General features: G+C 33.8%; 2 protein-coding genes across 2 annotated transcripts; one reads left to right on the top strand and one right to left on the bottom strand.

Moving 5' to 3' along the window:
* Nucleotides 1-6,148: 6,148 nt before the first annotated feature.
* On the bottom strand, nucleotides 6,149-8,660 carry LOC111199898 (F-box protein At3g62230-like). The gene is made up of 3 exons (XM_022690516.2): nucleotides 7,260-8,660; nucleotides 6,680-6,856; nucleotides 6,149-6,576 (listed from the first exon to the last, which is right to left on the bottom strand). Exons 1-3 carry the CDS (start codon nucleotides 7,785-7,787, stop codon nucleotides 6,274-6,276), a joined length of 1,008 nt encoding a protein of 335 aa, XP_022546237.1. The 5' UTR covers nucleotides 7,788-8,660; the 3' UTR covers nucleotides 6,149-6,273.
* A 47-nt stretch (nucleotides 8,661-8,707) lies between these two features.
* On the top strand, nucleotides 8,708-12,683 carry LOC111201521 (V-type proton ATPase subunit H). The gene is made up of 12 exons (XM_022693721.2): nucleotides 8,708-8,869; nucleotides 9,130-9,212; nucleotides 9,357-9,482; nucleotides 9,616-9,718; nucleotides 9,811-9,883; nucleotides 10,384-10,449; nucleotides 10,550-10,667; nucleotides 10,802-10,963; nucleotides 11,263-11,388; nucleotides 11,578-11,703; nucleotides 11,877-12,056; nucleotides 12,161-12,683. The coding sequence occupies exons 2-12, from the start codon at nucleotides 9,183-9,185 to the stop codon at nucleotides 12,407-12,409; spliced, it is 1,359 nt and encodes a 452-aa protein (XP_022549442.1). The 5' UTR covers nucleotides 8,708-8,869; nucleotides 9,130-9,182; the 3' UTR covers nucleotides 12,410-12,683.
* Nucleotides 12,684-12,772: the final 89 nt, after the last annotated feature.

Genomic DNA, 12,772 nt, shown 5'->3' with positions numbered 1-12,772 from the left:
AATGTTTCTTCTTTTGACCTTTCTCTTCCTTTTTACTTCCATTCTTCTTTTTTCCTTTTATTGTATTTAGAGCAGGATTATTGCAGGTGCTAAGAGGAGTGCTTAAGGGTGGGTTCCACCAAAAAAGGAGAAGCAGCGATGCCAAAAACGCCAGATCTGGCGCCGGTGCTTGAGCTGTATCGCGGGCCCCACTGACACGTGGCGGCCCGCGATTTGTTCGTTTTAATTTTTTTTTTTTAAATCAGAGAAAAAACCAAAAAAAAAAAAAAAAAAATTAAGCACCCCACTTGGGGTGCTAGGGTTAAAGATGCTCTTACAAGTGAAAGAGAATGTGGTAGTATCATTGTATGGTCGAAGTGGTATGCGGGGGACAATGTTCAAATAACTAAGTTGTTATAGTCTTATAGAACTACATATCATTTACATCCCTTTGTCAAAAGTTTCGGATTAATTAAGTATTTAGATAAATCATAAGTAGAATGAAGTGGGGAATGGTTTTTTAGTCTAATAGTCATTGATCGTAAGTTCGATTACATAAACTAGGTGAATAACTTTAACGTCTCATGCTGTAACTGTTTTCATTTGTGAGAGTCATTATTATAGACTAATGATTCAACCGCAAGACCATAGATTGATAAGATAATATTATCTTCTATATTGTTAGATTCAAACCTGAAGCAATAAGGAAAAAAACAATACATGTACTTGTATTGCTTAGCCACATGCAATCATCGACTGATAAAGTGTAAGCTATTAGCTATTCAAATAGTTTCGACGATTACACATATAAAGAACACACGTCGTTTTGAGATATGTTAGAAGAAGTCATCAAGTCATTACGAGTGCGTTGAGTTATTCTCTTTTTGACCATTTAATTGAACTGAATCATAGTTAGTATACATCTTAAACTAGTTTACTTTTACAATAGTATAATAGGTGCGCAGAAGTATTTAGTAGTCAAGGTTTGTTGACAAAGATCACATGCATTGAAAAATGAGGATATGATTAGCTTCGGAACAAGGAAGTGGGATGAAAAGGAAGTAGAGAACAAAATACAAAAAAAGCGACAAGAGCGCATTCTCAAATTTTAGTCTTTGAATCTGCTTACAGCTGCAAAATCTGTGATGGTTAAAACAAAGTAATCATTGGTGCAATGGTGTAAAAAAAACAAAAGAATAAAGATCTAAACGGTGACCAAGAAATAAAAAGGAATAATGCATTTTTTGCTATTTTAATTTTTTTTTATCATTTATAAGAAATAGTTTTTCTTTTTCATTCCTTTTCAATCTTTTTATTATACAAAAATATAAAACAAATTTGTTTCTCACTAAAATTGATAAGAAATAATTTTTTTCTTCATTCCTCTAATTTTATTCTTCTGCATTTTTCCCTTATTTATTTCTAGTGTTCATATAATGGTCAACAGATAGATCCTAAATTATATTGGGGCATTAAAAATAAACAAATTATATTGTATCATATGAACATATCATATGTATGTGTATACAGTTTTGAATTACCTCACAGTCAATATATGGGATTAGAATTGGGGTTTTAATAACATAAATACGTTTAACCTATTTTACAAATAATACTGTTATGGAATGAAGCGACATTCAAAATTACTTAGTGGAGTCATCGTATGAAGTAATTTTTAATGTAGCGGTCATTCCATAATTTACAATATTTTACAAAACGAACTTATATGATTTTTCATAAATTTACAGAGAAAATCAAATAATACAAGCCCTTTATCAAAAAAATAAAATCAAATAACACAAAAGATTCAACGACGATAAATAGATTTTTTTTTTTTGCAAACCAAAATTTTCATTAATACTTAAACTGGAGATACAGACCAAAGAGCATGTTTGGCAACATAATCAGCCAAAACATTGTTCAGTCTAGAGATAAATTTAAACTTAATTGATTTAAACCAAAAAACCTATTTGGCAACAGAATCAGCCAAAACATTATTTAATCTAGGGATAAATGAACTGGGACAATCCGAAGTCGTATCCTCTTGATTTTCAATATTAGCGACATCATGTCCCCGCAAAGATACTGTCCATAATTTATACATGAGATGAAACTAGTGTAAAATAAAACTGAACGGTCAATTTGTTTGGTAAACTAGAAAACAGTGTTATATGTTACCGGATAAATAAGTCAAAATATGCATCGCTCAGTTTTATAAGTGTAACACGTGAACATACATATATATATATATATATAGATTTGCTAAACTTCCACACCATACCCTGAACCGAAGGTCCGAAACACACGAAAACTTCCCAGCAGTATCCGGGCTGAACTATATTCTATATAGATTTTAGCTATATGTTTCTAGCTTAGTCAAAGTCAACATTATAAATTAGAAAGCTAAAATAAATCAGCTGAGAATGTAGAAGAAATAAAATATTAAGATGCATCACAAGAAATAAATGGGATGAATGTACATATGTTCTAATGATTAGTAATTAATTGAGAAATTATGGCAATAATAATATCAAAATGAAAAATGTAGAATGTAGAATACAAGAGTATAAATAAAGTAGGACCAAACGAATATAAAAATGAAAATGAGGTGCGTGAGCTGCGATTTCAGAACCTGTCGCTATGGCCCCTCTCCTTCAGACAAATCAGACTGCAGGTCCCAAACCCTTGTTCTATTTCGTGATTCACATTATTGTATGCTTTTATCTCCCTATTTCTTATGCATACATGCACATCAGACACATATTTATTATCTATGACGATATACAAGTTGCCTAACATATCGGTGTGTATATATATATATATATATGTGCATATAAGTTTGAGCTTGTTTAGACCAGTTTCAATCAATTTACGATGCCCTAGTGAATGTAACATTTACTTCTAATTCTATTAACGACCTTATAGAGAGCGAAGATGTCTAGATTTTTGTCTACATTCAACTAGGAAATGTTCATGATGTTACCTCTTCAATTCAACTGACAATTAAAAAATCAGTGGCTATATTTCTTTTTTGTCAACAATCAGTGGCTATATATGTGTCTGTGTTTTAGTTTTCTTATAGTATGGGATTTTTTAATAAAAAGAGGTCCATATTTAAATATATATATAGTTAGCTATCAAAGGGGTTTGATTCTATTAAATTATTTAATTTATCAAAATAGAAATATTTGGAAGATAGTGAAAATAGTTTCGGAACCGGAAGATTGATCAGTATTTGTAAATTATTTTAAAGACATAAAGATCATGAAGAGAAGTTTTCACAGTTCAGAGTTCATTCATATACCATGAACGCAAAATTCAAGGGCGGACAGTCTTGCACGTAGTGCAAAAAAGCAACTATCGTTTGTCATCCATATCCATATGGATGCGGAGCTACCAGTTTGGTTTGCAGAGTTTATATGAATCTGTTTATGTTGATGATAAAAAAAATGTTTAACGAAAATATATGATTATATAAGCATAAACCAACCCAATGTGTCAACTGGTATCCAATGTGGTATTTGTGTATTCATATCATTTAATAGTGGTCACGATCTCATATATGAATCCAAATCTAGTCTCACGTTTTCACAATGAAACATCAAGAAACATACAAAACTTCCCTCAGACAAATTCCGCCTTTCTTTTTCTTTTTCTTGCAAGATCTTATCGATTGGAGCTACAAACCAGTTTCTATTTGACCATATAATATTTTGAATGTAGCTACTTGTAGTCAATGTGATAAATTAATTCCATATACATTCTCAAGAAATTGATCAAGTCAGAACACTATAATTCTCAAGAAAATTAGTGTGGTAGTCGGTCCACTATAACATTAAATATGTTTTATTTGGGGACAACCTGTATCATCCGATAAAACATATCATAAAAAATATCAATTTGTTTCCATCCACTGGATAGCATCAAGATATATTCAGTGTGAATTTAACCTAGACGACGGTATTACATATTATTTATACTTAGGTAATGAAACAAATTTAATGCATATATTTTTTTAGAAATAAAATGATAGGATATGATCTGATCGATCCCTACACATGCAGAGTTACGTTCTTATTAAGGTTTTGATATAAGCGACACAGCTTGTTTCCTTTTAACAACCATATTATATATAACAAAGATTTATTTCGGATGTTGAAATTTGTTTATGTTGTATTGGGATTTTGGTTTTCATATTGTCGTAATACAGTAAAGGTAATCATCATATATGGTACAAATATTAGAGAAGAAAGATGAAACTCACGAGATATGTATTTTATGTTGTCCAAATCGGTGGACAAACGATTCACTATGGCTCAGAATCTTATGTTTCCTATGCTCAAAATTTACTTTTGTTTTTGGTTGGTTCATTAAAAAAAAGTCATGCATGTAGGTATAATGTATATTATGGACTGGCCGTTGGATCGTACGTACGTATTACTTGAACAAGTAAATGTCGGGATTTTGACAGAGGAAGCGAATGAGCAAAACTATGCCAACATATTCAATAAAGTTAGAGCTTCCTTTCATTTTTTTCTTCATGTGTTGTAAGATTTCAACTTCTTGTTTACCTAACATCGCTACCCTTGTCCTTGAAATATTTATTGAGTTTTACCTTTCATTTTTATTATCATTATTTAGAAACTGAAAAGTAAAGCATAATGTTCTAAGAACTGTAAAAATGTATCTTTAACACTATTAAAAATGTATCTTAAAAAGTTTTTGATACATTTATTAACGATTACATGCATACGTTAGTCTTGCATTTTAGTGAAAATATTCTTCCAAGCTAAAATATGCAAAAAGCAACCTAAACCTAAACCTTAGCCTTACCTAAAAGATGAAAAGGGTTATCTGAATTAGCTACAAACATTTAGACTCTGAAAACCATTTTTTGTCAACGAGACTCTGAAAACCAATTAAAAAGTAGAATAAAAAGGGAAGAATGTTGGACTCAAATTATTTTTAAATGATTTTTTTCGAGATTCGATATTGATTGATGTTGAAAAATTCGATATGTTTCTAGGCATGCAGTTGTTGGTAGAGATTTATGCCCATTTGCGTTATAACTAGTATGGTCGATTTTGAATGTATGTAGTATTATTACAAAACAAAAATTGAGATTCTAATCTCTCCATTCAAAACTAAATGATTATAATTCCTTAAAATGGCAACGTTTCAAATACAGTATATTTTTTTGGACAGTAAAATGTTAGATGGTTATATTCAATCCGACTGGTCCAACTAGAATCAAACACAACATGTTTGCAGGGTTTAATCAAAGCTTGCATCTACGAAAATATAAACAACAGCGAGTCAAGTTTTGAATGTCCTTACACAAACTTTGCAAAGTGATTGAGTCAATATGAGTATTGGGAGGATCATTAATTTTTTTTATCAATATGTGAGTAAGGAATTAGTTGCAAAGTGAAATTCGAGATCAATTCAAAGAGTTTTCTTTTTTTTCGTTTTTTGTCAAGCCAATTCAAAGAGTTATCAAAACAGTGGAAAACAAAATAAATAGTAAAAGGTAAGCAAGGGAAATAGCTTTTCAATAATATGTTTTTTAATTTTTTTAAAAAATTAACTAATGAAGTGGGTTTGGATGTCTCATCAGGCATCACTACAAAAGGATGTCTTGTTTAGACAAAGATTTTGGGTATCTTCTCCCGCTACCACTTTTAAGATTGACCCATTACCTCTTATCTTCTCTCAATACTATTTGCCTTTATCCCTTTTCCATATTTTATAATAAGAAGTAACTACCGGTTTTTATTATGGGGGAAATAGATAGCATTCACTAGTCTGTCCCTTGTTGAGCCATTCATCTCTTGCTGCCAAATTTTATACTACACCATCGACCTCACTTTGCAGGCTTTGAAGCCAAGCCAAGCCCATTTAGGCAATGGGACTAAATGAGTCAATCGCCAAACTACTGTCCTAAAATTTAAAGAGTGGAGCTACATGGTTTTAGATGGTGTGTCTTCTCCGCAAAGTGGAGCTCCATGGTCTCCATTTTCCTCGACAGAGAATAATATGGAACGGCAGCTACACAAGGAGAAGGTTTTTTTTTTTTGCTAAAACACAAGGAGAAGGTTTCCAAGGCAATGAACAAGACAAGAAATATTAATGTTCTTAAAATCAAACCAAACGAAACGAAACACAACAATTAAGTCTCAAACCAAACAAACAAGGGGAACATCCACCCTTAATATTAAATTAAGAAAATATTACTAGCAAAGATCAAGTTCCAGTTTCCACTAGAAGATTGAGAAAATGCTTCATTGATCAAGTTCAAGCATTGTGTAGAGTAACTCTCAAATGCCTCGAACCTCTTTCGACAATCTTCTGAAACTCCTCGGCTGCAGTCAGTACCAACCTCCTTTGCTCATTGTTCAATGTCTTTGCCGCATGAAGGTCAAGCCGTTCCATCACACGTCCGGTTCGGATCAGGTACTGCAGCACATGTAACTCGTTCGGGATGCCACAAAAGTTTATAACTTTCACAGCCTTAAGTGTCCTTTCCAAACACTCATACGTTTTGTTGTTGAGCCAAAACGTTTTTGGATGTATTAGCGGCCAATATCTCTGCGACATCTAATTAAACAAAAGCGTTTGAACAAATAACATGACCTAATAGGCTATATCTATATTGCAATATCGTATACTGGATTTAGATATATACAAACAACGAACATACCACGATAGGCCCAGTAGTATACGTTTCGAACGTGAGAGATTCGAGTTCCGGACAGCTATTGAGAAATATAGTTATTCCTCCGAACTCATGTGGGTACATATGTGTCTTAATCACCAAATGTCGTGTTTTCATCGGATCGTGCAATTTCATAGGATCGTCACAATCTTGGATCATCATCTTCATAACAAAAAGAAATGATTAGTAGAACCAAAGTAATATTACTAATCTAATCTGGTTTTACAAAATTTACATGTTACAGCATTTTCTACATTATTAGTTCTTCGCTATAGAACCATTACTACTTTACCTAGAATAATTCAAAATTTTCATAGAAGCCTAAACTATTTGAAGTTATAATGAATGTCAATGATCTCTTCTCCACCTAAACGTAACCACGCTATGTTTTGCTTACTCTTTCATTCAATATCTTTTCACACTTCAACCTTTCAACTATGAAGCATTTCACTGTTAATAGTTTTTCTAGGGTTGCAATAAAGTTTTACATCACCAAACAAAAAAAAAAATCTATGATATAGATACTATGGATCTTAAATCATTAAAAGGGGTGAAAACTATATACCTCAAGAAGAAAAGGGCAGATCGTCAAGTTCCTAACATATATAAGATTGGAAAATAGACGAGTGATATCCAATCCATTCTTTTGATTATATATCAACTTTATATGCAGAGCACCAGGAGGTTGTCTCGAATTAGAGCTTGATAAATTAATAACTAGATTTTTGGTTTGTTTGGTAGCAGCAAACTCGATTAGAGACATGATATCTTCCTCAAAACCCACTGGTTCTGGTAGACAAAGTTCAAATGTCTCGATGGTGTTACCAGTAAATCTCGAGATCCATTGATGCATAACGCTAACAAACAAAGCTCTCCTCTCAGAATGTTTGGCCTCTGTATCAACAACAAATTGGTTCAGGCCGAACTCAGACTCTTTGAATACGAGGTTTGTTGTTTCACGACAAAGATTCTTCCATCGCTTAGCAAGAACACTTGTTTGTACAGATTGTTTGAAAGGTAAGAAAGATATGATTAAAACCAGAAGGCAATCAGGTAAATTCGAAAGAAGATTAGGTTTTGTTCCTGAGTCCATGATGAAAATGTGATGATTTAGAGAGAGGACTAAAAACAAGATTCGCTTCGCAGTTGAAGATGGTTGTCTGTGAATAAGCCAATGATTATCTTGAGTTACATATTTATATGGTTTTGAAAGGCTCTACATATTTGGTTTGTGATGATAGTGTTTTAACCACTCTTACCTTTTGCTTTGCCTTTTTATTATATAACTTGTCTTTGAGTTTTAAAAGAAATATTTTAGACAAATAATTATTTAATTATATATCAATCATTAGAAAAAACAATCAGTCATTTAAAATATAAGGTTTTAAGATATTTATATTAATTTTATAATAACTAAAATTGAAATAATTTATATTTATTTAAATTAACTGAAATTTTATTTACTACATGCCAAAATAATTACCTTTTTTTACTGAAGAACCATTACCATATGTTTAAAATTGAAGATAATGGCACAAAGAGTAACATATCTAATTACAAGTATCAAATGATAATACAATGTATATTATAATCATTATATGGAAACAGAATATTTTTTTCTGTAAATATATACAGGCAAATATTCATATAAACCAGATATCCTTGACTTGACAAAGAAAATCTTGCTTAGCTTATTTTTCTTTATTTGTTTTACTTGAACAACTGGAAAAACTAATCCAGAAACAAGTTTATGGACATGGAAACACTTAAACAAAATCAAGAATGTAACAAAACAAATAACCATTTAAAGTATAAAAAGATTTACTATATCATATATGATATATCTGTATAACAAAAAGATATGTTATATAATTCTATAAAAACATTATAGTATTAGTAAATTGGATAAAACCCGGCCCAAGCCCAAGAATCAAAACATCCATTACATGCCCATGTCCACTAAACATGGACGGGCTTGAAGTTGTAACGCGATGAGATTAGCTTTACGAAAATGAAATCAAGGATCGTAATAATTGAGTAAGAGTAGGGGTAATATTGTAATTTAACAGAAATCCAAAATGATTGCTCCCCCCGACTCGTCTTAGCTCCTTCCACGCTTCAGATCCGAGTTTGGGAGAAGCTCTCTTCGCGATCAGCTCGTCTTGCAGCCTTCAGGTCAAAACTCGATTCCACTTGCAGCCTGCGATTGATTTCGTTGTTTGACTTCTTTTCGAGTGATCGGATCGTCGATCATTTTATTCAATCGATTTTGGAAAATGCGTTTGCTAGTTTGATCTGTTTCTTGTTGACATTTCATTGATGCTTGTAGATCGTGTTTTGCTTTCCATCAAAATCGATAACACGACGTCGTATCAGATCTTCCGCTTTGTGGTTTTCATGTCATTTGCTTATGGTTACTATGTTTACATTCGTAGGGATTCGAATCAGTTCAGTATCAAGTGGTGTGTGTTAAGTTTCTCGATTATCCATGGATCAAGCGGAACTGTCTACGGAGCAGGTTCGTGATAATGATGTTATTTAACTTTTTTTTTTTTTTTGCTGCATTTTAATATTTGAAAAGATCATGCGAGATCTTTGTGGCTTTGACTAGTTTATAAATGTTAATAATGAATTTTATTTGTATTGTTATATTACCTTGCAGGTATTGAAAAGGGACATTCCATGGGAGACTTACATGACAACTAAGCTCATTTCAGCTACTGGTCTCCAGCTCTTAAGGCGCTATGACAAAAAAGCTGAGAGTGCAAGGGCACAGTTGCTCGATGAAGTAAACCTTCCTTCTTTCTTTTTCTCATTTCAAACAGTTTATAGACACTTGCCTCTGTGTTATTATTAGTGGTTCAAGTTTTTAATGACACCTAGTCATTATGAAGTAATATAGATCGTGTCGTTTATTGCAGGACGGTCCAGCTTATGTTCATCTGTTTGTTACCATCTTGCGTGATATATTCAAGGAGGAAACAGTGGAATATGTTTTGGCTTTGATTTATGAGATGCTCTCTGGTAAATAAATCCTGAATCTATTTGCATTCACCTTTTCGTCGTTTTTAGATACCGACTGTTGACCAATGATGAATGCATCATCTGTTTTCCAGCAAACCCAACACGAGCTCGGTTGTTCCATGATGAATCTTTGGCACATGAGGATACTTATGAGCCTTTCTTGAGGTGAGTCCCTATGCAATACTTATATGACTTTAATCTGTTCCAAGGCAAGTTTGTTTCCAACGCTTATTGGATAGATTATGTTGTTATTTGTTTCTGATTTGGAAAGATGTAGGGCTTGTTGCATTTTTCTCATTTTCTTACTTGACATACTAACGTGTCAGATTTCCTTAGTTACAAGAAACATCTATTTCTCAAAAAAATTAATATGCCTGTGTGTGTATGTTTAGTAGGACATTTTCACATTACCTGATTTCTTAGTCCTTCACTTATGGGGCAGTGGTTCCAGAATTTGATTTCATTGCTCTGTCTCTTGATCGTTTTGTCTGAGATCCTTGTTTTTAATTATTATGAGTTAATTATTATTTCAGCTATAATCTTCCTAACAAAGTTGAAACATATGCAACACTCCGTTGGGGGAAACTGCTTTCAATTATATTTTTGCTTGATTTTGGCTGTTTATCATCAGAAGTATGCAATCTAAAAGATATATCCCCTTTCAGGTTGCTGTCGAAGGGAAATTGGTTCATTCAAGAAAAAAGCTGCAAGATCGTTGCCTGGATAATCAGGTATTGTAGAGTTCAATACTGATTTATCATACTTAAAAAGCATGTCTCTAACATACATTATCATTTACTTGGCGGGTCTTGCTTTTCTTTTAACATACAGTGCTAGGCCAAAAGCTGGTAATGGTGTTATTGCTAATGGAGAAGCCTCTGCTTCTAAGAAACCTATTACTACAATTGATGATGTACTCAATGGGTTGGTGGAGTGGCTTTGTGCTCAGGTTCTTCTTCTTTTCTTTCTCTTTTTCGTTTATGTTAGCATTGCATTGTTTTTTTAAGTGGCGGTAATTCTTGAAAAGCGTTTGAGCCTTTGAGGTCAACCATAGGTTTCACAATCCTTAATTTTGAAATGCAGTTGAGGCAACCTTCTCATCCTACTCGTGGTGCTCCAGTTGCAATCAGCTGCCTCTCGACATTGCTTAAGGAACCTGTTGTCAGATCATCGTTTGTTAAGGCAGATGGGGTGAAGTTACTTGTCCCTTTAATCTCACCAGCATCCACTCAGCAGTCTATCCAGGTAATTATATATTTGGTGGAAGTATTTTTAAGTGAAAAGTGTCCACAAAAGCTGTAGAGAAGTATTGCAGTTTCCATATTATGCAGTCTTTTGTGGAAAGGCGATGACTAGACAGACACTCAGGGTGAAACCCGCTTTGATTTTTAAATGACTACTAATGCTGTGGATTTAAATTATTCCCTAATTTGAAGTGTTGCCTGGATAAATTAGTAACAATTAGACAGTTCTCTTTCAGTTTCTCATTTAGTCATAATGTCTCAGTAACTAACCCTTGTGATTTGTGTGATCTCGACCAACAGCTTCTCTACGAAACATGTCTCTGCATCTGGCTTCTTTCCTATTATGAACCAGCAATAGAGTACTTGGCAACATCTAGGACAATGCAAAGGCTCACGGAAGTGGTCAAGAGCTCGACTAAGGAAAAGGTGAGCTATGTTCTCTAGCGTGACTTGATCATTGCTATCCTGCAAATATTTAAAATTTCATATGGCGTGGCTTGGTTGGTACTTCAGAATTTCTGTCTGCAATACCAAGATTTTTTGTTTAGATCATTAGTTTGCATAATTGTTATGATGCATTTGTTGTACTTTCTCTGACAGTATTTTGTCTTATAGGTTGTCAGGGTGGTCATATTGGCATTCAGGAACTTGCTTCCAAAAGGTACATTTGGTGCCCAAATGGTTGATCTTGGACTCCCACATATCATCCACAGTCTGAAAACACAAGCATGGAGTGACGAGGTTAGACAAGTTAAATACAAAGCTGAGTACTGCTTACTAGCGTTAATGTTGAACAACATGACGTGAGAATATCTGGTCATTTTAGTGATTCCTACACCATCGAATGTGTACTAGTATATGCCTTTGTTGCAAGCATTGCCATTGTTAAAGATGTTCAACTCTAATTTTGGAAGGACTTGCTGGATGCACTGAACCAACTAGAAGAAGGGCTAAAAGACAATATCAAGAAGCTGAGTTCCTTCGACAAATATAAGCAAGAGGTTCTTCTTGGCCATCTTGACTGGAACCCAATGCACAAAGAGGCCAATTTCTGGCGTGAGAATGTCACAAGCTTCGAGGAGAATGACTTCCAGGTATTCTTCTCCTCCCCTATAACCTGCAGAGCTCAAAGCTGGCTAGGTCGGGCCTGTTTGGTCATTGAAACAAGCTAATCATTTGTTTAAACTTATGGATGCAGATACTCAGGGTTCTCCTCACAATCCTGGACACTTCAAGTGATCCAAGATCGTTGGCAGTGGCGTGCTATGATCTCTCGCAGTTCATACAGTACCATGCAGCGGGGAGAGTGATTGTAACAGACCTCAAGGCGAAAGAACGAGTGATGAAACTGATGAACCATGAGAACGCTGAGGTTACCAAGAACGCTCTCTTATGCATTCAGAGGCTTCTCCTTGGTGCTAAGTACGCCAGCTTCTTGCAAGCTTGATGGGACTTCCATGTTTCTTTCTATATATGGAAAGCAACCAAACACACACAGAGTGCGTTTCTTTTTTTTTTCCTATGGATTTGTTCATTCCAAACAAAACCTTCCCGAACGCCTGCCTCTTTTTCTTTCGAATCTACATTCGAAGAGCATCTCTTTATTATTTGTCCTGGAAAATCTTCTGTATGATTAAATAATTTGTGCGTTGTGTTTCTCCTTTTTGTATTTATTTATTCAATAAAAAGGCATTGAGGAATGCTATTGTTACAGACAGCAATTTTGGGCCAGTTTGTCGTTATGAATGATGTGAGAGTTTCAGTATATTGCCAGATGATATATATGGTTGCATCTTCGATTTCCATTGGT

Source organism: Brassica napus, chromosome A1, assembly GCF_020379485.1.
Source record: "Brassica napus cultivar Da-Ae chromosome A1, Da-Ae, whole genome shotgun sequence".
NCBI classification, from domain to species: Eukaryota; Viridiplantae; Streptophyta; class Magnoliopsida; order Brassicales; family Brassicaceae; genus Brassica; species Brassica napus.
This window is presented reverse-complemented; position numbering and strand designations above follow the sequence as displayed.

Bases quoted from the DNA above. Each gene is read 5' to 3' on its own strand.
- LOC111199898 (XM_022690516.2), bottom strand. From the start codon at position 7,787: ATGGACTCAGGAACAAAACCTAATCTTCTTTCGAATTTACCTGATTGC. The intron at 6,857-7,259 runs GTATATAGTTTT...TTTGTTATGAAG, and splicing joins TCTGCCCTTTTCTTCTTGAG to ATGATGATCCAAGATTGTGA. The intron at 6,577-6,679 runs GTATGTTCGTTG...TTGTTTAATTAG, and splicing joins ATACTACTGGGCCTATCGTG to ATGTCGCAGAGATATTGGCC.
- LOC111201521 (XM_022693721.2), top strand. From the start codon at position 9,183: ATGGATCAAGCGGAACTGTCTACGGAGCAG. The intron at 9,213-9,356 runs GTTCGTGATAAT...ATTACCTTGCAG, and splicing joins CGGAACTGTCTACGGAGCAG to GTATTGAAAAGGGACATTCC. The intron at 10,668-10,801 runs GTTCTTCTTCTT...TTTGAAATGCAG, and splicing joins TGGAGTGGCTTTGTGCTCAG to TTGAGGCAACCTTCTCATCC.